This window comes from Anomaloglossus baeobatrachus, chromosome 11, assembly GCF_048569485.1.
Source record: "Anomaloglossus baeobatrachus isolate aAnoBae1 chromosome 11, aAnoBae1.hap1, whole genome shotgun sequence".
In the NCBI taxonomy this organism is placed as follows: domain Eukaryota; kingdom Metazoa; phylum Chordata; class Amphibia; order Anura; family Aromobatidae; genus Anomaloglossus; species Anomaloglossus baeobatrachus.
In genome coordinates this window covers 123,718,957-123,744,047 of record NC_134363.1, presented here as the reverse complement: position 1 = coordinate 123,744,047, position 25,091 = coordinate 123,718,957, and the positions used below count along the sequence as shown (strand labels likewise).

Here is a 25,091-nt window from a genome sequence, read left to right as displayed (position 1 = left end):
AAGCACCGTGTGAAGCACATTACAAAAGTCTGTAATGGTGGACCAAAAAAAGGTGAAAAAGCCTTGACTTCAATATCGTCATAACAAATATTGGCTCGAGTTTTCAAAAAAGTATGAATAGTGGACAATAGAAGATTGGACACAGGTGATTTAGAGCAAGGAAATGAAAGTCAATAGACTATGCTCTGATGAATGCAAATAGGTCTGGAAGAAACAATTGAAATAGGGGCTAACAGATTGAGAAATTGAACGAACTATCAAGTTTGATGGAGGAACCCTGATGAAATGGGGTTGTTTCACAGCCAAAGGTGTGAGATACTTCACCAAGATCGCTGGTGAGCGATCTCAATGGTGAGCTATATGTGAGTATGCTACAAGAGGAGTTACTTTGTACACTTGAGTACTAGAGGTATAAAAAAGACGACATAGTGTTCCAGCACGACAACGACCCGAAGCATACCTAGAGATTGCTGAAGAAATAGTTCAATGACAATGAAGTAGAGGTGCTGGATTGGCCTCAACAGTCCCCAGACTTCAACCTAATTGAACACTTGTGGGTAGAGTTGAAAAAAAAGCTGTATACATACCCAAATGAGTCAAAAAGTGTGCACTAATATTGAGATCATGTAGAAGAGTCCTAGGTTCAGATTTCAGTCAACACATGCTTGAATCTGATAGAGAGCATTATCAGAAGGATTCAGGCAGTGCTAAAAGCCAAAGGTGGATTTACAAAATACTAACAATATAATGAAAATTAAAATTTACATTTTTAGGAGTAAAACAGTAACAATGCAAAGACATGACAAGAATACGTACCTTGGAAAGCTTTAAAAAGAACCTGAAGACCCACCTCTTCCGACAAGCCTACAACCTGCAGTAACCCTCAGTCCTCCATAGCACCACATGACCATCTCTACCCTCACCTATTGTATCCTCATCCATCCTATGTAGACTGTGAGCCCTCACGAGGAGGGTCCTCTCTCCTCCTGTACACTGTGTTCCCTCGCGGGCAGAGTCCTCTGTCCTTCTGTACCAGACTATGTCTTGTATTGTTCATGATTATTGTACTTGTCCCTATTATGTGTATCCCTCTTCACAAGTACAGCACTATGGAATAAATGGCACTATAATAATTATAATATGAATAACTGATCATATGCTAAATAGTTGCAAGTCAAATCTATGTATGAGATAGCCAAAATAATTGTCTATAAAATGAAGGTGGTCTCATGTTCAAAGCAGTAGTGGATGGTGAGATATGGAGCCTGAAAACCAAAAGTTCAAAACATTGTTACCCTTTTGCTTGTCAGTGTATATGTTAGGAAGCTTAAGCTGAAATGCGTTGTAATTAGTGATGAGCGAGTACTAAAAAGCTCGGGTGCTCGAGGCTCGGGCCGAGCATCCCAAGATACTCGTGTACTCGGCCCGAGCACCGAGCCCAATGTTATCCTATGGGAGACCCGAGTATTTTTGTGAAATGACCACCGGCAGCATGTAGAAACCCTAAAAATGGCACAAAAGTCTCAGAAGAGTGCTCAAATGACATGGCAACAGCATGGGGAAGAACCCTTGAAGCATTTATCACTCAAAAGTCACAGCTGTGAACAATTTTGTCCGCGTTTTACGCCATTTTTACGGACTCACCAGAAAACCTTCCAAAATGACACCAAAATGAATTTTCATGGCGGAAATGTTAAGGGCACATACCCAATAGTGAGATAGAGCTAATGTATGTTACTTTTTGAGATTAATACATGAAAGATTTTACGTATACATTGTGTGGCACTCCGATGTCCCTGAGAAGAGACGTACATAAAGGCCTCTGAGTCTAATGTGCCCATTTTGAGGAAGTGAGTCTTTGTAGTATTTTCCTTTGCCAGGGCAGTCCAAAATTGGGAGGTTCACCAATGCCCCTGCATACAGACGTGCATGAGGGCCTCAAAACATTAAGTGTCCATTGTCAGGAAGTGGGTGTATTATAGTATAGCCCTTAGGCAGGGCAGCCAAAAATTGGGAGGCTCCACGTTGTCCCTGGATAGAGACGTGCATGATGGCCTGTAAACCTGAAGTGCCCATTGTCAGGAAGTGGGTGTATTATAGTATAGCCCTTAGGCAGGGCAGCCAAGAATTGGGAGGCTCCACGTTGTCCCTGGATAGAGACGTGCATGATGGCCTGTAAACCTGAAGTGCCCATTGTCAGGAAGTGGGTGTATTATAGTATAGCCCTTAGGCAGGGCAGCCAAAAATTGGGAGGCACCACGTTGTCCCTGTGGATAGAGACGTGCATGAGGGCCTGTAAACCTGAAGTGCCCATTGTAAGGAAGTGGGTCTATTGTAGTATAGCCCTTTGGCAGGGCAGCCAAAAATTGGGAGGCTCCCCGTTGTCCCTGGATAGAGACGTGCATGATGGCCTGTAAACCTGAAGTGCCTATTGTAAGGAAGTGGGTCTATTGTAGTATAGCCCTTTGGCAGGGCAGCCAAAAATTGGGAGGCTCCACGTTGTCCCTGGATAGAGACCTGTTAGGTTCTTAGTGCCTCCGTGCTTGCATTTAAAAACCGCATATGTGTGCCTGTTGGTGGCAGCTTTCCGCTGCACTTGTGTGCGTTTTGCAAAAACTTGGATTTAACGCACAAGTCTAGTGAATACACATCAGCACAGCATTGCAAAATGCGCAAGGGCGTTGTCAACGAACAAGGAAGTGGACGTGATGGTGGTGCAGGCAGAGACCGAGGTCGTGTGCAAGCTCTAATTTCGCCACAACAAAGGGCCACATCTACTCGCTCGCACGTCCTGTCCCAAATTCTTGGGGACCGCAGCAGTACATCGCTCTTGAACCAAGACCAGTGTCAACAGGTTGTTAGTTGGATAGCGGATAATGCTTCCAGTCAGATTGGCACCACCACAAACACTCTGTCTTCCACACGGTCAAGTGTCAGTAGCCGTGATACTGCACCGCACATTTCAGAACCTGATCCTCCTTCCTACCACAAGGCCGAGTACACGTCCACGGACATTACTGATCCCACACTTGGACACTCGGAAGAGCTGTTCGTTCACGTTTCCATTCACACATTCTGGCCTCTCGCCAGCTCCTGTTGAAGTGGGCCATGACGAGATTGTATGTACAGATGCCCAAATATTTGAGCAGCCACGTTCTCACGAAGTTGGCAACGTGTCTCAACAAGGGGTGGACGATGATGAGACACAATTGTCAGGAAGTCAGGAGGAGGAGCAGGGTGCGGAAGAGGAAGATGACGTGGTGGATGATCCAGTAACTGACCCAACCTGGCAGGAGGCTATGCAGAGCGAGGACAGCAGTGCACAGGGGGAGGGAGGCGTAGCATCCCAACAGGCAGTAAGAAGCAGGGTGGTGGCCCCAGGCAGACGTCAGGCAACTGTTCCCCGGAACAACACGACACAAGGTGCCTGTATAAATGTTAGGTCTTCCCGAGTCTGGCAGTTTTTTAAGTTGGCTCCAGATGATTCTAAAAAGGCCATTTGCAACACCTGCCGTGCCAGCATCAGCAGGGGTACCAAAACTAGCAGCCTGACCACCACCAGCATGATCAGGCACATGTCAGCCAAGCACCCGACTTTGTGGGATGTACAACAGAGTCGAGGAGCAGTGCTTGCTGATGTCACTGCTACGTCTTCGCTTGTTGTGCATGCGAGCCAATCCCCTGTCCATGCTGCCCGCGAACAAGCCTCCTCCGGCCCTGCACCTGCAGTTGCCCACGCAGAAATAGCACCATCATCAAGCACGTCCTTGTCCCAGCGCAGCGTTCAGTTATCCATTCAGCAAACCTTTGAACGCAGGCGCAAATACACTGCCAACGCCCCACATGCCACACTTCTAAATGCTAACATTTCGCGACTGCTTGCGCTGGAAATGTTGCCTTTTAGGCTGGTTGAGACAGAAGCATTCCGCGACCTGATGGTGGCAGCTGTCCCACATTACTCGGTCCCCAGCCGCCACTATTTCTCCCGGTGTGCCGTCCCCGCATTGCATAACCACGTGTCACAAAACATCACACGTGCCCTGAACAACGCTGTTTCAGCCAAAGTCCACCTAACCACAGACACGTGGACAAGTGCATGTGGGCAAGGCCGCTACATCTCGTTGACGTCACACTGGGTTAATATTGTGGAAGCTGGGACCCAGTCTGAGCGAGGGACGGAACACGTCCTTCACACACCAAGTTTTGCAGGCCCTACCTCAGTCAGGGTTTCACCCACACTCTACAGCTCCGGAATGTCATGCTCCTCAGCCTCCTCCTGCGCATCCTCATCCACTTTACCCTACACACCAGTCCCAAGCTGGAAGTGTCGCGGGCGGAGGAGGGGACGCTGCGCTCTCCCACTGCTCGGGTCCGGCTGCCGCTGCTCTACGGCTGCTGCTGTTCGGTGGCTCGAGCGATGGCCGGATCCCGGGGACTCGAGCGGCGCTCATCGCCCGTGAGTGAAAAGGGGTCGTTTGGGTTTTGGGGATATTGTCCGTGACGCCACCCACGGTTGTGGTGATTGTGTGGACACCACCGCTGCTCTGGACGGGGATCCCGGGAGCCTGTGACAGGGAGCAGCTTTGTTGTTATTTCTCCCCTCCGTGGGAAGAGGGGTTGGTTGTCCCAGGGCCCGGTGATGGGGTAGAGATGGATGACAGGCGGGTTGCGGGGCCTGATGAGGTGCAGGGTCGCAGGGGCAGCGCTGTGCCGCACGGCACGGAGGTACTCACTCAGCCCAATGATGATGACACAGTTCACGGTAAAACAAGTGGCTGGATGGACGGGTCCCTCGGACGGCTGCGGTTGTTCCTCCCTGCAGGTTAGTGATGACTGTCTCTCCCTGCACCTAAGTTCAGTGTTGGTAGTGATGGTTTCCCACCGGTAACCCGCTCCCCGACCTGGATATGGGCCGGAGGAGCCCCTTTTGCCCACAGGCGCTGGCCCTGGGAGACGGTTGCCCTTGGCGGTGGCGGTGTCTCCCCTTCACGGTTGGACGGTTGCCTTCTATCATGACTTGGCTGTTTGGAAACCCTGAGGTCCCCTTCACTAACGGATTTGGCAAATTCACGGCGACACCAAGCCTTGCCAGGATCCGAAAGGCCCCTGCCAATGGTGCTGGCTTCTCTTTGTATACCGGTCCGGTACGGCCGGGTCACCACCCGTCCACGGTCCTTACGGCAGACTCCAATCGGCCTCCACTGCAGACGGTCACCACATCCTGCCAACCTTGCTGTCCTGTCCGGGCCACACACCCGGACCAACTTCAGGCTCTTTGCTGTCACTTTTCTCCTCTCTACTACTTTCCTCCTTCCACTTCCTTAGCTTAACTCTCACTGCCTGTGTTTTCCCTCCTCCTTGGTGGGTGGAGTCCAACCGCCTGGCTCCACCCCCTGGTGTGGACAACAGCCCCTGGGGAAGGCAACAAGGATTTTGTGTTTTGACTATGATATGCCTGCAGGGAGTGTGGGGTGTGTAAGTGTTGTGCTCTGTGGCCCCTGGCTTGTCCAGGGCGACACAGAAGCACTGCAGCACTGCCTCGGCGAAGCGGCAACAGGCTGTGCTGAAGCTAATCTGCATAGGTGACAAACCCTACAATGCAGAAGAGGTGTGGACAGCTCTGAAACAGCAGGCAGATCACTGGCTCACACCTCTGAACCTAAAGCCAGGAAAGGTCGTGTGTGACAATGGCCGGAACCTGGTGGCGGCTTTGAGGCGAGGCCAGCTGACACATGTTCCATGCGTGGCCCATGTGCTCAACCTCGTGGTTCAGCGGTTTCTAAAGTCATACCCAGAGCTGTCTGATCTGCTGGTAAACGTTCAATGCCTGTCTGCACATCTTCGAAAGTCACCTACTGCTTCAGCCGGCCTTGCCGGCTTTCAGCGCCATTTGCATCTTCCGGCTCACAGACTGGTGTGTGATGTCCCCACGCATTGGAATTCAACTCTGCACATGTTGGTCAGGATATGTGAGCAGAAGAGGGCAGTTGTTGAGTACCTGCATCACCTAAGCCGTCAGGAAATGGGTCAAACTCCACACATAACACCTGAGGAGTGGAGATGGATGTCCGACCTATGTACCATCCACCAAAACTTTGAGGACTCCACCAAGATGGTGAGCGGCGATGACGACATTATTAGCGTCACCATACCGCTTCTCTGCCTTCTAAAATGGTCTCTGCTCAAAAAACAACCATGATGCATTGCAGGCGGAGCGCGATGAGTTTGAGCAAGAAACAGTAGTGGGTGTGGGTGATAACACACAGCCCAGCCTCGTCTCATCACAACGTGCAGTGGAGGACTATGACGAGGAGGAGGATGAAGACATGTAGCAACTCTCTGGCCAAATTGAGGATATGACATGCAGTCATATCGTCGGTTCAGCGTGGCTGGCCAGAGGACAGGGTAGATGATGATGAGGAGGAGGAGGAGGAGGAGGACAGCATGTTCAGTCATCGTGTTGGTCAGGATACTGAAGTGATGGCTGTTAAGAGTCTGGCACACATGGCTGACTTTATGGTAAGCTGCCTGTCTCATGACCCTCGCGTTAAGAACATCTTGGCCGACAATCATTACTGGTTGGTAACACTGTTAGACCCACGCTAAAAGGAGAACTTTATGTCTCTTATTCCCGAGGCGGAGAGGTCAGGAAAAATGCAGCAGTTCCAGAAGGCCATAGTCACGGAAGTAGGCAAAGCATTCCCCTCACAAAACGCTAGCGGCATAGGTCAGGAATCAGGGGACAATCAAGGCGTACAGCCGAGAGGGGCACAAGTCCAATCCGCCAGAGGTAGGGGAACAGTCTTTAAGATGTGGGACAGTTTTCTCAGCCCCTCACATACCACAGCCCCTGAGGTGCAGGGTAGTGCCACAAGAAATCCTAAGTTTGCCCAGATGCTCAAGGAGTACCTTGCAGATCAAACAACTGTACTCCGACATTCCTCTGTGCCTTACAATTAATGGGTATCCAAGCTGGACACGTGGCATGAATTGGCTCTCTACGTTTTGGAAATCCTGGCCTGCCCTGCCGCTAGCGTTTTGTCAGAGCGTGTTTTTAGTGCCGCAGGTGGAATCATTACAGATAAACGCACCCGCCTGTCAACTGTAAATGCTGACAGGCTGACTCTGATCAAGATGAACAAGGGTTGGATTGGGCCAGACTTCACCACACCACCAGCAAATGACAGCGGAATTTAAAGTTTGTAACGGGATTTTGCCATGTACCTCCACTCACCCATGGTAACACACTTCTGGACTTTGGCTAATCGCTGGACTGCTCCTCCTTCTCCTCATGCGCCATCATGGTGACCGTTACAATAGTTAGGCCGTTGTTTTAGGTATACCCCAGTGGTAAATTTTTTCGCCCATTCTTTCAGAATGGGCATTACGACAGGAGACCCGCTCCTTTGCAATGGGAACAATGTTTTGAGGCCCTCATGCACATCTCTATCCAGGGACAATATGGAGCCTGACGCTGCCACCGACAGGCACACACATGCGGTTTTTAAATGCAAGCACGGACGCAATAAGAAGCTAACAGGTTTTTAGGAGCGACAATTACTGAGAAGTCTGACACTATCAGCCACTGCTGACTGACGTGTATTATTCACTAGACTTGTGCGTTATATAATAGTTTGTGAAAAACGTGCACCTGTACGCTGCCACCGACAGGCACACACGTGCGGTTTTTAAATGCAAGCACGGACGCAATAAGAACCTAACAGGTTTTAGGAGCGACAATTACTGAGAAGTCTGACACTATCAGCCACTGCTGACTGACGTGTATTATTCACTTGACTTGTGCGTTATATAATAGTTTGTGAAAAACGTGCACCTGTACGCTGCCACCGACAGGCACACACGTGCGGTTTTTAAATGCAAGCACGGACGCAATAAGAACCTAACAGGTTTTAGGAGCGACAATTACTGAGAAGTCTGACACTATCAGCCACTGCTGACTGACGTGTATTATTCACTTGACTTGTGCGTTATATAATAGTTTGTGAAAAACGTGCACCTGTACGCTGCCACCGACAGGCACACACGTGCGGTTTTTAAATGCAAGCACGGACGCAATAAGAAGCTAACAGGTTTTTAGGAGCGACAATTACTGAGAAGTCTGACACTATCAGACACTGCTGACTGACGTGTATTATTCACTAGACTTGTGCGTTATATAATAGTTTGTGAAAAACGTGCACCTGTACGCTGCCACCGACAGGCACACACGTGCGGTTTTTAAATGCAAGCACGGACGCAATAAGAACCTAACAGGTTTTTAGGAGCAACAATTACTGAGAAGTCTGACACTATCTGGACTGTTTTAGGCCCCCTTCACACGTCCGTTAAAATCACGCACGTGTTTCACGGTCCGTTTTTCATGTCCGTTGTCCGTTTTTTCATCCGTATTCTTGTTCCGTGTAACATCCGTGTTGTCTCCGTATGTCCGTATGATTCATCCGTTTGTCCGTTTTTAGAGTCCGTGTGTGATCCGTGTCACTAGCGTTTGCCATCCGTTTTTCAAGAACGTTTTTCTGTGGATTGTCATCACATTAATGATTCAATGTGTTGATGCTGGTGTTAATTAACATTTTCCAACTTAATGAGCCACTAATCCGGATTTGGTTTTTTTGGTGTGCTTCCATACTGGGTCTTGTTGAGTTTTTCAAGCACTAAACCAAAAACAAGCTAAACAAACGCTCAAATGAAGCCTCACACTCCTTCCTTAATGCCTGCAGGCTGCAAAATGACATTAAATACAGCTCAAAGTAAATTGAAGACACCTGGCAATAAAGAGATACATTAATTACAAGCAAAGTTGAAAAAACGGACACGGACCACACGTAGATGCATCCGTGTCACGTACGTGTTTTCACGCACCCATAGACTATCATTGGATGCGCGTGTGCGTGTTCCGTGCCAAAAACGGACAAGCATCCGTGAGGCACGGATACACATACGTGTCACGCACACGGACATACGGAGCGTATGGAAAAACGTACGTGTATACACAGACATTGAATAACAATGGTCCACGTTTGTCCGTGTCTCTGGTACATACGGACACGGACCAAACACGCACGTGTTTCACGGACGTGTGAAGGGGGCCTTAGACTGTGTACACCAGCCCCAGATATGATGAAGGCTGGTATACGGTCACCACTAGGAATGGCTATATACCCTGCCTGCCTGCCTGTATACTGCTACAATAGTCCTGACAAGGACTCTTCTGGTCACCAGCCTGTATTCCGACCTGGCTATACCCTGCCTGTATACAGCAACAATAGTCCTGAGAAGGACTCTGCTACTGTACTCCGACCTGGCTATACCCTGCCTGCCTGTATACAACTACAATAGTCCTGAGAAGGACTTTTGGTCACACTGTTTGCAGCCCTGCTACGGAAATAGCTATAAAGGGCCGCAAACCTTTCCCTGAAGCAGCGACACTCTCCCTGCACTGACTGTCTGGATGGCTGTGAGCAGAGCACAGCGCGCCGGCCGGTATAAAGGCTCGGTCACGCTGTGCAGGCCGGCCAATCACTGCAATTCCACAACTAACAGGGCTGTGGCATTGCAGTGGTCTGCCAGCCAATCCCTGCATGAGGGCTGGCTCTCAAAAGAGCGCCAACATGCAGAAATGAAGACCACGAGTACAGCACGAGTATCGCGAGATTACTCGGTCCCCGCCGAGTAGCCCGAGTACAGTGATACTCGTGCGAGTACCGAGTAGTAACAAGCATGCTCGCTCATCACTAGTTGTAATTATACCTGTTCAATTAAAAATTCATCCTATGTGTTTCAAACATAAGAACACAGTGGATATATGCCTTTTTACAGAATGTATACTTTAACCATTGCGCCTAAGGCTAGTTTCACACTTGCGTTGGACGGGATCCGTTGCTATCCGCAGCCTTGAGGAATTACGGTAACCGTTACAGGAAACCGTTATATTCCTCATAGACTTCTATTAGCTATGGATAGCAACGGATGGTCTTGAATTGCATCCGCCCCGCAGCGCATCAGTTGTTTTGACGCTGACCGTCAGTGAGCGTTGGGCGGATGGAACGCTGCATGTAACGTTTTTTTGAGCAGCGGAAACCTTTATTTTTCACTGCGCATGCTCTTTTTTTTTTTTTTATCACAAACTTTATTTTATTTCTCGGTGGCCAAACGTTGAGCTGAGCGCTCGGCCGCCGGCATGTCAGGGAGCTCAGCTAATCTGCCGGCATGTCAGGGCACTCAGCTGAGCGCTCGGCTGCTGGCATGTCAGGGCACTCAGCTGAGCGCTCGGCCGCTGGCATGTCAGGGCACCCAGCTGAGCGCTCGGCCGCCGGCATGTCTGTGCGCCCAGCTGAGCGCTCGGCCGCCGGCATGTCAGGGCGCTCAGCTGATCCGCCGGCATGTTAGGGCACTCAGCTGAGCGTTTGGCCGCCGGCATGTCAGGGCACTCAGCTGAGCACTTGGCCGCCGGCATGTCAGGGCGCCCAGCTGAGCGCTCGGCCGCCGGCATGTCTATGCGCCCAGCTGAGCGCTCGGCCGCTGGCATGTCAGGGCGCTCAGCTGATCCGCCGGCATGTCAGGGCGCCCAGCTGAACGCTCGGCCGCCGGCATGTCTGTGCGCTTAGCTGAGCGCTCAGCCGCTGGCATGTCAGGGCGCTCAGCTGATCCGCCGGCATGTCAGGGCACTCAGCTGAGCGCTCGGCCGCCGGCATGTCAGGGTGCTCAGCTGATCCGCCGGCATGTCAGGGCACTCAGCTGAGCGCTCGGCCGCCGGCATGTCAGGGCACTCAGCTGAGCGATCGGCCGCTGGCATGTCAGGGCACTTAGCTGAGCGCTCGGCCGCCGGCATGTGAGAGCGCTCGGCCGCCGGCTATTAAGAGCGATCAGCTGATTGTTCACAATAGTCGGCTGCAGGTAAACTGTAAGAAGAAAAAAAAAAAAAAAAAAGCTTTCCGTTATTTTGTACGATCCGTAGCATTGCGTTGTGCCACTATATGCAACGCATCCGTTGCATGCGTCACACAACGCAATGCTACTGATCCCGTCCAACGCAAGTGGGAAACTAGCCTAACCAAACTGTTACATATGACCCTTCTGTGGTAGGAAGCTCAACTTTTGAGATGATTTCCTACAGTGAGGCCATATTGATATATAGTAGCGATCGAAATCTGCAGAATTTTGCATCTGGACAGGATGGCTAACTGAATGCCTGGTAAACACTATGATGACATCTTTAAGCTTCTGTCCACCAAGTGATAAAGTAATTAGATTCCGCAAAGTTTTGTTTCCAAAAAATATGACACCTGTTTTTCTCCCCAGATTAGAGAAGCCTACCTCCAGTTTATGGTCACCATTGCTAAAATGGTACGAGAAGACAAGAACCTCACAAAAGATGACAATTACGTGCAGGAAGAAATGGCTCGTGTCATGGATTTAGAGTCTGATATTGCAAAGGTGAAGATTCTTCAGCCACCATTCACTGACTTAAGGGTTCATCATGCAAATTGAAGGAACTATCACAGTTCTTTGTGTCTTTTAGGCAACGGCACCATCTGAGGAACGGAACGATGTGACCTTATTATATAACAAAATGACCCTCACTGAGTTCCAACAGAAGTTCTCAACAGATGTAAATTTCAGTCTATTACCATCCATGCTTTTAGTTATGGTCAAAATGTCTTCATTCAGTCAATTGTGATTCTCTTTATATGGCAACATGTCTATTCTGTGGAGCAGACGTTTAGAAGCCAGGAGACATATGCTTGTCCAAAGGGAAACAATAAGAACTGGACAAGTAAAGTCCAATGTCTCTGATCAAATTTTACACAACATAAGCCAGTGGGTAATGGTGTCCAATGACAGGCTGCTTCTAGCGTGGCATCATTCAAGTGAACAGGACTCAGTATATAGACAACAGTGGCTGTGAGCCTTAGGCCCTGTGCGCACGCTCCGGATTTACAGCGGATTTTGCCACGGATTTGAAGCAGAATATGTGTCTAACATTGCTGCAGTCATTGCCCAGCAAATCCTATAGGTTTTAAAAAATGCTGTGCGCACACTGCGTTTTTTTATACCCGCGGATTTACCAGCAGATTTCCGCTGTGGAATTAATGAGCATGTCACTTCTTTTCCGCAGGTACCTGCGGTTTTTGCCATAGATAATGGTAAAAATCAGCATGGATTAACTTGCGGAAAATCTGCGGTAAATCCGCTGCAAATCCGCAAAACAAACCGCACCAAAACGCAACCAACCACGGCAAAAACGCATGCGGATTTTGTAGCGGTTTTGGTGCGTTTTTTTCCGCGGGTGCGGGATTCTTTAAGAAAAAAGCACTTTCCAGTGCGCACATGGCCTTAGGCCTCTTTCACACATCCGTGAAAAATGTTTGTGTTTTGCACGGCCGTGTTGAAGGTATGTATGTCCCATCCGTGTGCCGTGATTTTGGCACATTAGTGCATTAGTGTTCACCATGTGCTATCCGTAATAGCACAAGGAGAGAAGAAAGTTTATACTCACCTGTCCCCGACGCTGCTGTCCCCAGTGCTGATGTCTCTGGTGCTGCTGCTTTAGGGTCCGCGCTGCAGTGAATATTTTAAGCATAATGAGCAGGCCCGAAAGCAAGTGACAGCAGCACCAAAGACAGCAGGGCTGGAGACAGGTGAGTATGAAAAATAATTTTATTTCAAAGACCCGTCTTTTCACCGGCACGTGTCACATTGAAGTCACACGGATCACATCAGTGTGTGGTCCGTGGGACATCAGCGCTGCTGGAGAAAAACGGACATGTCTCCATGCGGAACACATAGACACGCGTGTGCTCCACATGGACACACCATCTTTGCAAAAACACTGATGTGTGCGTAGACCCATTGATTTTAATGGGTCTGTGTATGTCCGTGTCTCCTGTATGAAAATGGACGTCATAGGTACCGGAATCAGGGGCCTTCTTAGAAAGGAATATTTCCTCAAATAATGCAAACTTATCAGAGAATATAGTTTTTTTGAAAGATTATTCCAAGAAAAAAAAAGAAACAAACAAAGCTATATTTAAAAGAATTACTTTATTAGGATAATAAAAAAGAAACACGGAACAAACAATCAAGGGAATATTATCCACCCTACCAGTGTCAATAGGTTTAACTCAAAAAGGGATTATGTAGAGACAAATTAAGTGGTGACACACAGCCACAGTCAGGCTGTGTTCACAAATTGCGTTTTTGCTGCTTTTTTTTAATTTCAAATTAAAAGCTGTTATTTTACAATACTAGCAAAAGCTTTATAATTTCATAAATCTTATGCAAGAATTGTTTTTTGTTTTTTTTCTTTTGCCTAAATGAATTAGAAAATGGCTGCATTTTTTAGATCTGCAGCATGTCAGTTATCTCTGTGTTTTTGCAATGGTTTTTCACCATAGAAAGCAATGAAGAAGTGGAAAAAAATTGCAACCATGCATTTTTGCAGCATTTTTGGTGAATAAAACTGTATTAAACATGCGCTGTAGACAAATGAAAAGTATAATCTGCACCAAAAATCGAAACAAAAATGCACCAAAAAAAGCAGCAAAACAGAGAAAAGACCTGCTTTTTGTAAGCAGCTTCTTTACTTCCAAGAGAGCAGGTTTTGCCTGCAGAAAAGAAGCAGGAAAAAAGCAATGTCTGAACAAAAGCCTAACCATCTATAGCGTGGAGAGGAACATGCTCGGCCTCTGCTCCAATCATTGTCAATGGAAAAAGCTGAGTACAGCATTCAGCTCTCCCCGTCAGTCCATAACCAATGAATACAGTTTATATCCACTTCATTTTAAAATTAAGATCGGGCTATTGAGCCTCGTAGCCTGATTTTGATGGTTCCATAAACCCGATCTCAGGATCGCTGGGAGAATCAGCAATCAGCATTTTCCCTAATTTGATATTTTCTGGGGGGACAACCCCTTAATGGATTTACCACTACTTGTACAAGCCCTTCTCAATAAGTATATTCCCCATGTACAATAAAAACAGCCTGTACTTCCAGCACCATACCAGTGACCTCGTTACTGGGTCTTTCAAGGCATGGGATGTTATTATGTTGGCAGCCAATCAGTGGATCACTCTCACTTTCTTGAGACATGACTGGTATCCAGAAGACACGAGAGCTGCTGCTGCTCTCTGACGTTCTCCAAATCTCAACTACCTCAGAAGAAAGTTAGCAGACTTCATGAGCCCCAGGAGACCAGGCTCTAACATCCCTGGAACAGTGTTGGCACCAAAGGTGAGTACAGGCTGTTTTTATTTCACATGGGGAATATACTACATTAGAAGGTGTTGTGAACAACCCCTTAAGCCCATAAATATGCAATTAAAATAAACAAAGTCCTTCTACCTATAAAGGGTTTAGGACACATTTGTGAGGACCCTTGTGGCACCTGTAATGGTTCCATATCAGCTGTTATTCAGTTCTACAAAGGTCTAAAAAGAATTCTAATATCTTGATAAGAGACAATGAGAAAAGACCAAAGCCGCAGCTAATACACAAGGGGTACTAATTATGTATAACCAAAAAGAACAAACCCCCTATAAAATATCACTTTTAATATTAATATAAGGTAAAAACAACACCAAAAGCAAAAGTGATATCCTCTTATAGAGTAGGGTAAATAATCAAAGGGACATGTAATCCATGATAGGTAATATAATAAAAAAGGGGACACAGGGCAGGGAAAAAGCTAACCCTAATGGGCCCTAAAGCCTGTCCCTACCTAGCAATGGAGGGTATGACGCCCTAGGGTTGTGGCATCCCCATTCACCAAAGGAAACCCTAATAGTCCTTAGTACACCCTACACTATACTAACAGTGCACCACAAAACAAAAGTGAGACAATATTAAAACCTGATAGGTAAATTACAACATAGATAATCAATTGTGACTCATCTGGTTAGTGTGGCGCCTTTGAGGCTTCCGTCGCCACAGGACATTGCACCCCATCCAGCAGTGTGATGCCCCATTCTGGGTGAGGAAAGGAGTGAACACCGGTCCCCTGGTAAATCTACACAACACCCATTGTTAGGTACACACTGGGACCAGGGACAGTGGCAGTACCCTCCCATGCTGCATGCTGGGAGGAGCCGTAAGACCCATCCCTGCTCCTATAGGGTACAGCTTAGCAACTGGGGAGGTGGGAGGAGCCACCAGAGAGCAGACAAGGAAAGGAAGGTCAGAGTTTCAGTTTACCTCAGAGAGTGAGAGAGTGAGAAAACAGCATGTAGCTGTGAAAGAGAAAGGAGCTCTGTGAGCTCAGATTGTCCGCACAGAGAAAGCAACAGAAGTCTGAGAGAGAGTGGGGAAGGAGGAGGAGGTCTGCAGGAGGCAGACGAGAAGGAGAGAAGGAAAGACAGCTCTAGTCAGACAGGAGCTAAGAAGAAGAAAGAGACACTTCCTGGTGAAGAACCTGGGTCTCAGAGGGTCCAGGTGACACCAAGCAGAGGAAGAGAAGGGATTCCAGGGCCACGGATAGCTGTAGAGCTGTGGTGGCCTGTTCCACAGGAACATCGGTGGAGGGATCAAGCTGCAACAGGGGAGGGTCCCTAGAAACCGGAGGAGTGCAAAATCATCTCCAAACAGTAAAAACCGAGGCCCAGGGAAAGTTGTAAACTCCCCAGGCCACAGCCCACAGCAGAACCTCTAGAAAGGGGAGAATCATCCGACAGGTGACCCCCCAGCCTGGAGGCTGTAGTGGAGGCCGAGCAGGTACATCCTAAAAGAGCTAGGCTTAGGAAGACAGCTGAAGACAGAGACACCTTAGAGAGAAGGGTACCGGGTTTTACTCCAGGAATCACCCAGAAACGGCGGAGGTCCCTGACAGTGGGTTCCAGTCGTCTGAGGGCACCAGTGAGCTCCTACCAGGACGTGTGAGTAAAGAACTTGAAACTGCACCCTTGGTGTGGCCTCTGTTATTCCGTCTGCATAGACTTCCACTACACCATAGACTCTCACGAGCACCAACTGTGCCCCGGGGCATTGCTCCACCTGTGGGGAGCAGTACCATCATTGCTGCCATAAAATCACCCCGGAGGCCTTACACAGCAGCGGCGGCTTAATAGCCGCATACCACAGGTGGCGTCACGAACACAAACTTTATTCAAACCCCAAGTCACCAGCCATATTTAAACTGACACCCACCAGGGCCACGGAGCCGGGCCCCGCCACCACTGACTACCTCCGGACTAGTCCGGCCCGGCACCGGGTGTCCCATAGCCCTGGGGTGGGCGAGTCAATTTTGGCGTCACGAACAGGATTTCGTGCCCGGTCCCACCGGGTACTGTGCGCCTGAAGAATTGTGCTTAAAAGACTGTGTTATAGTGAGAAACTGCCGCCATTGAAGCCACTGAGCGCGGGAAGAAGGGGGGCATGCCTGCAGAAAGAGCGCGAAAAGAAGCTCCGCCCCCTTGTCTAAGAAAAGAGCGCGAAGCGGTGCCCGCGATGCAGAGTGGAGGAAGGCAAAATGGCGCGCTAAGAAACTGACTGGCAGTTAATGCTGCTGTCTGGAGGAAGAAAGAAAATGGCTCCTGTAAGCGGAGGCCAGGGGGAGCTCACCTGGATCAGGCCTGTGACTGCCGCTGAGCTGAAGGCTGAGGTCGGGAGGATGGCTGACGGGATGAAGGAGCAGAGCCGACGGGAGACAGCCGTGTGGGGGAAGGAGATGGTGCTGGCCATGAGGAGTCTGCAGATGTCAGTGCAGCGAGGCCTGTGTGGAGGTGCCGCCCACGACCATCCGGAGCCCACACCAGCGATGGCGATCCTGCTGCAGAACATCTCCAGCCTAGACCTGGGTGAGTCCTATACTGCCCCTGCCCGATCGGGTGTGCTGACCTCGCCGGCGTTACTACCAGAGGCCGCTGCGATGCCCGCCGCGATCCCCGCTGCGATCCCGAGTGCGATCCCTGCTGCAATCCCCAGTGCGATCCCGAGTGCGATCCCTGCTGCGATCCTGAATGCAATCCCTGCTGTGATCCCGACGGGTCTCTGCTGCGATGCCCATTGAAGTCTCTGCTCCGATGCCCATTGAGGTCCATGCTGCGACCCTGACTGAAGTCCCTGCTGAGACGTCCGGCGCAGAAACACCCTATCCGGCCAGATCAGACCAGGCCGCAATGCCGTCTATCCCAGCAACTGTTGTGGCTAAAGAGCAGACCCCTGAACATCCAGAGGAGGACGCAGCTCTGATACCATCACCCCGCAGCAGCCCCACAATAGCTGGAGAACAGGACCAAGGGACCCAGACCAACCTGGCTGCAGCTTCCATGTCACCGGGAGCTGAGCCAGAAGAGGACCTCTGCAATTAAAAGAAAGAAGAAGATGCCGAACTGTAAATAGCCCCTGTATGTCTGTCCAATGTTCAATTTGAAGACGACACCCTACCCTGCCTTACTGCCCCTTGTACTTTTCGAAGATGTCACCCCCCTTGATTATGTGTACCGGGCCACGGAACTGGAATGTGGTCCCCGGTGAATGTGAATGTAATGTGTCCTGTGTAACCAGGCCACTGGACTTAGTGGCTGGTTTTGTCTTTGCCCTTTGTAGCTTAAGAAAGCTGAATGAACTGCCAGGCTACTGGACTTGTTGTAGCCAAGATGTATATAGTTGCACCTGTTGTGCCCCCTACCACAATTATGGGGGATGTGCCCAAACCGTGCAATGGACTGGAAGTGCACATATAGAGTTTCTTTATAAGAAAGGGTTTTTTTGCAACGTTTAAGTACCTGTGCCTCCCATAAAGGGAAGAAAAGTTTTATTGTTTTTGTTACATGCATGTAAAAATGTTTTTGCAGTTTCTTTCCACATTTTCTGTTGTTTTTCAGCCCGAGGACGTGCTAGGATTCGCTGTGGGGGAGTGTGGCGCCCCTGAGGCTTCCGTCGCCACAGGACATTGCACCTCATCCAGCGGTGTGATGCCCCATTCTGGGTGAGGAAAGGAGTGAACACCGGTCCCCTGGTAAATCTACACAACACCCATTGTTAGGTACACACTGGGACCAGGGACAGTGGCAGTACGCTCCCATGCTGCATGCTGGGAGGGGCCGTAAGACCCATCCCTGCTCCTATAGGGTACAGCTGAGCAACTGGGGAGGTGGGAGGAGCCACCAGAGAGCAGACAAGGAAAGGAAGGTCAGAGTTTCAGTTTACCTCAGAGAGTGAGAGAGTGAGGAGACAGCATGTAGCTGTGAAAGAGAAAGGAGCTCTGTGAGCTTAGAGTGTCCGCACAGAGAAAGCAACAGAAGTCTGAGAGAGAGTGGGGAAGGAGGAGGAGGTCTGCAGGAGGCAGACGAGAAGGAGAGAAGGAAAGACAGCTCTAGTCAGACAGGAGCTAAGAAGAAGAAAGAGACACTTCCTGGTGAAGAACCTGGGTCTCAGAGGGTCCAGGTGACACCAAGCAGAGGAAGAGAAGGGATTCCAGGGCCACGGATAGCTGTAGAGCTGTGGTGGCCTGTTTCACAGGAACATCGGTGGAGGGATCAAGCTGCAACAGGGGACGGTCCCTAGAAACCGGAGGAGTGCAAAATCATCTCCAAACAGTAAAAACCGAGGCCCAGGGAAAGTTGTAAACTCCCCGGGCCACAGCCCACAGCAGAACCTCTAGAAAGGGGAGAATCATCCGACAGGTGACCCCCCAGCCTGGAGGCTGTAGTGGAGGCCGAGCAGGTACATCCTAAAAGAGCTAGGCTTAGGAAGACAGCTGAAGACAGAGACACCTTAGAGAGAAGGGTACCGGTTTTTACTCCAGGAATCACCCAGAAACGGCGGAGGTCCCTGACAGTGGGTTCCAGTCATCTGAGGGCACCAGTGAGCTTCTACCAGGACGTGTGAGTAAAGAACTTGAAACTGCACCCTTGGTGTGGCCTCTGTTATTCCGTCTGCATAGACTTCCACTACACCATAGACTCTCACGAGCACCAACTGTGCCCCGGGGCATTGCTCCACCTGTGGGGAGCAGTACCATCATTGCTGCCATATCATCACCCCGGAGGCCTTACACAGCAGCGGCGGCTTAATAGCCGCATACCACAGGTGGCGTCACGAACACAAACTTTATTCAAACCCCAAGTCACCAGCCATATTTAAACTGACACCCACCAGGGCCACGGAGCCAGGCCCCGACACCACTGACTACCTCCGGACTAGTCCGGCCCGGCACCGGGTGTCCCATAGCCCTGGGGTGGGCGAGTCATTAGAAGATCCATCAATCAAGATCTTCAGTGGGAAAAAGGTCGTCCTGACGCGTTTTCCCCTGTAAGGTCCCCCTAGGCCGGGATGACGGATGTCATATCCCAGGAGCAGCCAGAGTCAGATGAGTCACAATTGATTATCTATGGTGTAATTTACCTATCAGGTTTTAATATTTTCTCACTTATGTTTTGTGGTGCACTATTGGGCTTTTCCGTCTGTGAATGGGGGTGCCACAACCCTAGGGCGTCATACCCTCCATTGCTAGGTAAGGACAGGCTTTAGGGCCCATTAGAGTCAGCTTTCCCCCTGCCATTTGTCCCCTTTTTATTATACTACCTATCATGGATTTCATGTCCCTTTGATTATTTACCCTACACTATAAGAGGACATTGCTTTTGCTTTTGGTGTTGTTTTTACCTTATATTAATATTAAAGGTTCTATTTTATATGGGGTTTGTTGTTTTTGGTTATACATAAGAGACAATGGATCAATTTCTCATTGGGGTAGTTTTGAAGGAGGGTGTACTATATTATACTGTGATATTAAAACAAATAATTACTCTACACATTATTCATTCTTCATATTAGGAGTTTAATTGGACAAATTTCATCCAAGAAGTAATGACATCCGTGAGCATTCAGCTTCATCCCGAAGAGGAAGTTGTGGTCTATGGCGTTCCTTATCTACAACAGCTTAAGTTGATTCTCTCCAATTATTCCGCCAGGTAATTACTCTTAGAATATTTAGCATAATTAATAGTATTTATGTTTAGTGACAATATTTAGCTTAGTTGCTCTCATGATGTCGTATGTAGACTCACTGTAATCAATAGGTATCTTCTAATGACCAACTAATGTTCTTGAAGCATTTGATGGTTGACTGCAAAACTGTGTATACGGTATATGTGTATTTATATAATGTGAATGTTTCGTAGCAGTTCATTTCCATTGTGTGCTTGAATCGAGCGTATTTACTTATTTAGAGATGATAGGACTCCCCCATTCTTAAGGCCCCTTTACACACTGCAAAATCGCTAGCGATATCGCTGTATCGTCACCGGTTTTGTGACGTAATAGCGACCTCCCTAAAGTCTCTAAACAGTCGCTGGTGAGCTGTCATACAGGCAGATCTGGCCAACGACGCAGTAGCGATATGGACCTGAAGAACGACCTCGCTGGTCGTTGGGGACGTGTCACACAGCAGCTCTTTGATGACTCACACCTATGTTAGGGGCATGGTGTTTGGCGCTGAAGCCACCTGGGTGTCCTTTTTACACGCCCCCTCAGCTCCGATTGGTGATCGCTAGTGCGTTCTTATTGGCGACCCCGAGCTTGGAAAGATTGTCAAAAGTCGTGCTTGTATATCCTTTGTTTCTGAGCATTTGTTGCTTAGCGAATCTTTTTAGAGTTCTCTGTAAGGCTAAGTTGCCTTCTTTTCAGTGAAAGCCGCCCAATCAGAATGCAACAGTGACCACCAATCAGAGGTAAGGGGGCGGGAAAGGAAACGCTATAGCACGCCTATGGGCTGGGTTCTAAGTCGCTAATGATGTCGTTGTAACAGTGTCAAACACACCGATGCATGCTGCGCAGCGGGAAGCAAAGGACCAAAAAATGTTCCTGAAGCGATCAGCAACCTCCCAGCGGGGGCCAGGTCGCTGATGCGTGTCACACACTGCAATGTCGCTGGGGAGGTCGTTATTACGTCACAAAACCGGTGACGTTACAGCGATATCGCTAACGATGTTCCAGTGTGTAAAGGGGCCTTTAGACATAAGTCTGACAAAGCAAATGACAAAGAAGCTCAATTAGTTGTACTAAATAATAAGCTCGAGGCAAGAATTTCTAAGATACTTCTAACATAAGAAATGAAGCAACTTTTCTTGGTTATAAATCTTCAGATATTTTGCGTATACAACTTCTATACAAATCTATGTGTGTCCATAGATAGACTATAAAAACAAACCTTGTGAAAACCTTATGCAATTCCCTGCTGCAGTCGTTTCTTGCTGTTGTCCACTGTCGAGTTAAAGGGATTGTCCGAGACTTTCACATTGATGACTTAATTTTAGGATTGGTCATCAATGTCTGATCGGTGGGGGAGCTTGATTCAATGGGGCAGATATACAGTATCCAGCTGCGACTAATATATAACTGACAGAGATGTGCTGTGCAACTCCGTAGCTGAGCAGTTCCGTCTGTGCATGGTATCGGGAGGAGATCATTGTTGGGGGTACAAAGTGTTGCACCCCCACCGATCAGAGATTGATGACCTATTGTCATGGAGTGTACTGAAGTAACTTGGAACCTGGGCACCTACATTGGCCCTAAGCCTTGGGTGGCACTAGGTTTCCCTGTTCCCAAAATTACATCTAATGGTGTTGGTGTCTGGGCTGTCTTCCTAACCCTAGCTCCTGAATATCCCTGGTCTATACCCCATCTCCCCCAACCCCGGGGATGGTCGTGATAGGAGTGCTTTTATCCACATAAATAGACAGACATGGAAAATCAAAACTCAAACTCCCTGCGCACACACAAAGGTAAGACAATACATGCTCAGGAGGAAATAAAGAGTATGGAGGAAATAAACAGACAACAGGATTATTTCCACAACACACCAAATAATATACAGAAGATCACCAGAACAAGAGCACCACAGTAGCATGACCGGTATCGCAAATTTAGCTATAATTTGGGTGGAGGAAAAGACTCCACCATCTTTTAACCCCTTCACGACCCATGACGGATCTATCCGTCGTGGATCGTGAGAGGTTAATCCCCGCCCCCTGCCGTGGGCAGGTTGCGGCGGTCCGCGCACATATCAGCTGTTTTCAACAGCTGACATGTGTGCCTGCATGTTACGAGTGAAATCGCTTCCACTCGAAACATTTAACCCCTTACATCTCGCTGCCAAAGTCTGGCAGTGAGACGTATATGCGCGCGGCCATGATTTTCACTTACCGCTGCCCCCACCGGAAGTCACGTGCGTGATCACGTGACTTTCGGTGGTTGCCATGGTAGCACAGGGTCATATGATGACGCCTGTAGCTATCATGAATCACTTTCGGTTTCACTCGGCCCGGAGCCGAGTGAATCAGGAAGTGATCATATCTGTTGTTTACAGCTGTATTGCTGATCGCTATAGCCCCCTAGAGAGACTAGTAAAATAAAAAAAAAAGTAAAAAAAAAGTTTAAAAAAAACTAAAAGTTCAAATCACCCCCCTTTCACACCATTGAAAATTAAAAGGTTAAAAAAATAACTATACACATATTTGGTATCGCCGCGTTCAGAAATGCCCGATCTATCAAAATATAAAATTAATTATTCTGATTAGTAAACGGCGTAGCGGCAAAAAAATTCCAAACTCCAAAATTACGTTTTTTGGTCGCCGCAAGTTTTACGCAAAATGCAATAACAGGCGATCAAAACGTAGCATCTGCGCAAAAATGGTACCATTAGAAACGACAGCTCGAGACGCAAGAAATAAGCCATCACTGAGCCATAGATCCTAAAAAATGAGAACACTACGGGTTTTGTAAAATGGCGCAAAATGTACGCCACTTTTATTGGACAAGCTTGTGAATTTTTTTTAACCCCTTAGATACAAGTAAACTTATACATGTTTGGTGTCCACAAACTCACACCGACCTCAGGCATCACACCCACAGATCAGTTTTACCATATAGTGAACGGTCAATAAAATATCCCAAAAACTATTGTCCGATCACACTTTTTTTGCAGTTTTTCCACACTTGGATTTTTTTTGCTGTTTCCAGTACACTATATGGTAAAACTTATGGATTCATTTAAAAGTACAACTCGTCCCGCAAAAAACAAGCCCTAATATGGCAAGATTGACAGAAAACTAAAAAAGTTACGGCTCTCGGAAGAAGGGGAGCAAAAAACAAAAACGCAAAAACGGAAAGCACCCGGGGGCTGAAGGGATTAAAGGGCAGGGAGTAGCTGTGATAGTTCTCCTGTAACCTGTGACTCCAGCAGAAATCCACAGGCTAGCAAAAATGAACTCCAGCTAGACTGATCTTCAGTAAGCACACAACTGGCCGATGCCCAAGTCTGACTGTACAATTCCAAAGCATCAGGGAAACCATAGTGTGACGTCTCAGACTCTGCAGTGAAAAGGGCCAGAAGTCGCTATGACACTTGGTGAGTTTACAGCTGAACACCATGTGACACTTATCCTAAATAAAGGTCATCAATGTTAAAGTCCCAGACAACTTCTGACAACCCCTTTAACATTATGGGAGCAACACAACAGATGGAGCTGCCTATACACAAGTTTACTTTGTAGTCTGTTATCATGGAAATCATAAGAGATTTTTTTTAATCAAAACTTTTTTTCATACTTATACGAAAGTCTTAGTTTTATAGTCTCACACCTATGACTCTCCAGCTGTGGTAAAGTTATAACTCCCTTCATATCCCAATGGGAGAGTCTTAAGCGGGCTTTACACGCTACGATATCGTTAATGAATTATCGTCGGGGTCACGTTTTGTGACTCACATCCGGCGTCATTAACGATATCGCAGTGTGTGACACTTATGTGCGACCTAAAACGATCGCAAGAACGGCAAAAATCGTTTAACGCGGAGAGGTCGTCCTAAAACAAAAAATCGTTTTCTTCTAATTAGCGATGTTGTTCCTCGTTCCTGCGGCAGCACACATCACTATGTGTGACACCGCAGAAGCGACGAACATCTCCTTACCTGCCTTCACCGCCAATGCGGAAGGAAGGAGGTGGGCTGGATGTTTATGTCCTGCTCATCTCCACCCCTCCGCTTCTATTGGACGGCTGCCGTGTGACATCGCTGTGATGCCACACGACCCGCCCCCTTAGAAAGGAGGCGGTTCGCCAGCCAGAGCAACGTCACAGGACAGGTAAGTCCGTGTGACGGTGGTAAGCGAGGTTGTGTGCGACGGGCAGTGATTTGCTCGTGTCGCACAACCGATGGGGGCGGGTACAATCGCTTGTGATCTCGCTAGCGAGATCGCAGCGTGTATAGGGCGGCATCACACGCTACGATATATCAGGCGATATGTCGTCAGGGTCAAGGATTCCGTGACATACATCCGGCATTGTTAGAGATATCGTAGCGTGTGACAGCTATGAACGACAGTGAACGAGCAAAAATACTCACCTTATCGTTGCTCGTTGACATGTCGTTCATTTTCATAAAGTCGTTCCTCCTTCTGCGCGCCGGGTGTTCGTCATTCCCATGGCAGCACACATCGCTCCGTGTGACACCCTGGGAATGACAAACACACCTTACCTGCGACCGCCTGCAATGTGGAAAGAAGGAGGTGGGCGGGATGTTACGTCCCGCTCATCTCCACCCCTCCGCTTCTATTGGGCGGCCGCTGTGTGACGTCGCTGTGATGCCGAACGTCCCTCCCCCTTCAGGAAGAGGATGTTCGCCGCCCACAGCGAGGTCGTTCGAGAGGTAAGTACGTGTGACAGGGGTTTAACGACTTTGTGCGCCACGGGCAACAAATTGCCCGTGACGCACTAACGACGGGGGCGGGTGCGATCGCTCATGTGATGTCCCGTGTGACACCGGCCTTAGGAGACCTCTGCTCTTCATATCATCAGAGAAATAACTTGAGCTGGAATGTAAAATATGTAATAGGGCCCTTGCCTACCGTGTATTGATGACTTACTATTCGCAAAGGGCCATTTGGGTTCTCTTAGGTACCAAGGATCTTTTGGAATTTTTTACTCTACCTTGGTATGATATACATTATAAATCTTACAAATGATTCAAATGACCAAATGGATAAAAAAAACTTCAATGCTCACCGAGCATATTGTTCCTTGGGTTTTTAGTACTGGTTGCTTATGTCTAAATGTCACACAGTAAGTTGAAACCTGA

General features: G+C 48.4%; 1 protein-coding gene across 2 annotated transcripts in view; it reads left to right on the top strand.

The window, feature by feature from the left end:
* Positions 1-25,091, top strand: part of MMEL1 (membrane metalloendopeptidase like 1) — a 450,309-nt gene that overhangs the window by 349,089 nt on the left and 76,129 nt on the right. For both annotated transcript variants that reach the window (XM_075329400.1, XM_075329399.1), the window contains exons 9-11: positions 11,320-11,454; positions 11,540-11,629; positions 19,793-19,929. In XM_075329400.1, the coding sequence (XP_075185515.1) occupies positions 11,320-11,454; positions 11,540-11,629; positions 19,793-19,929 (362 nt within the window). The remainder of the gene's footprint in view (positions 1-11,319; positions 11,455-11,539; positions 11,630-19,792; positions 19,930-25,091) is intronic.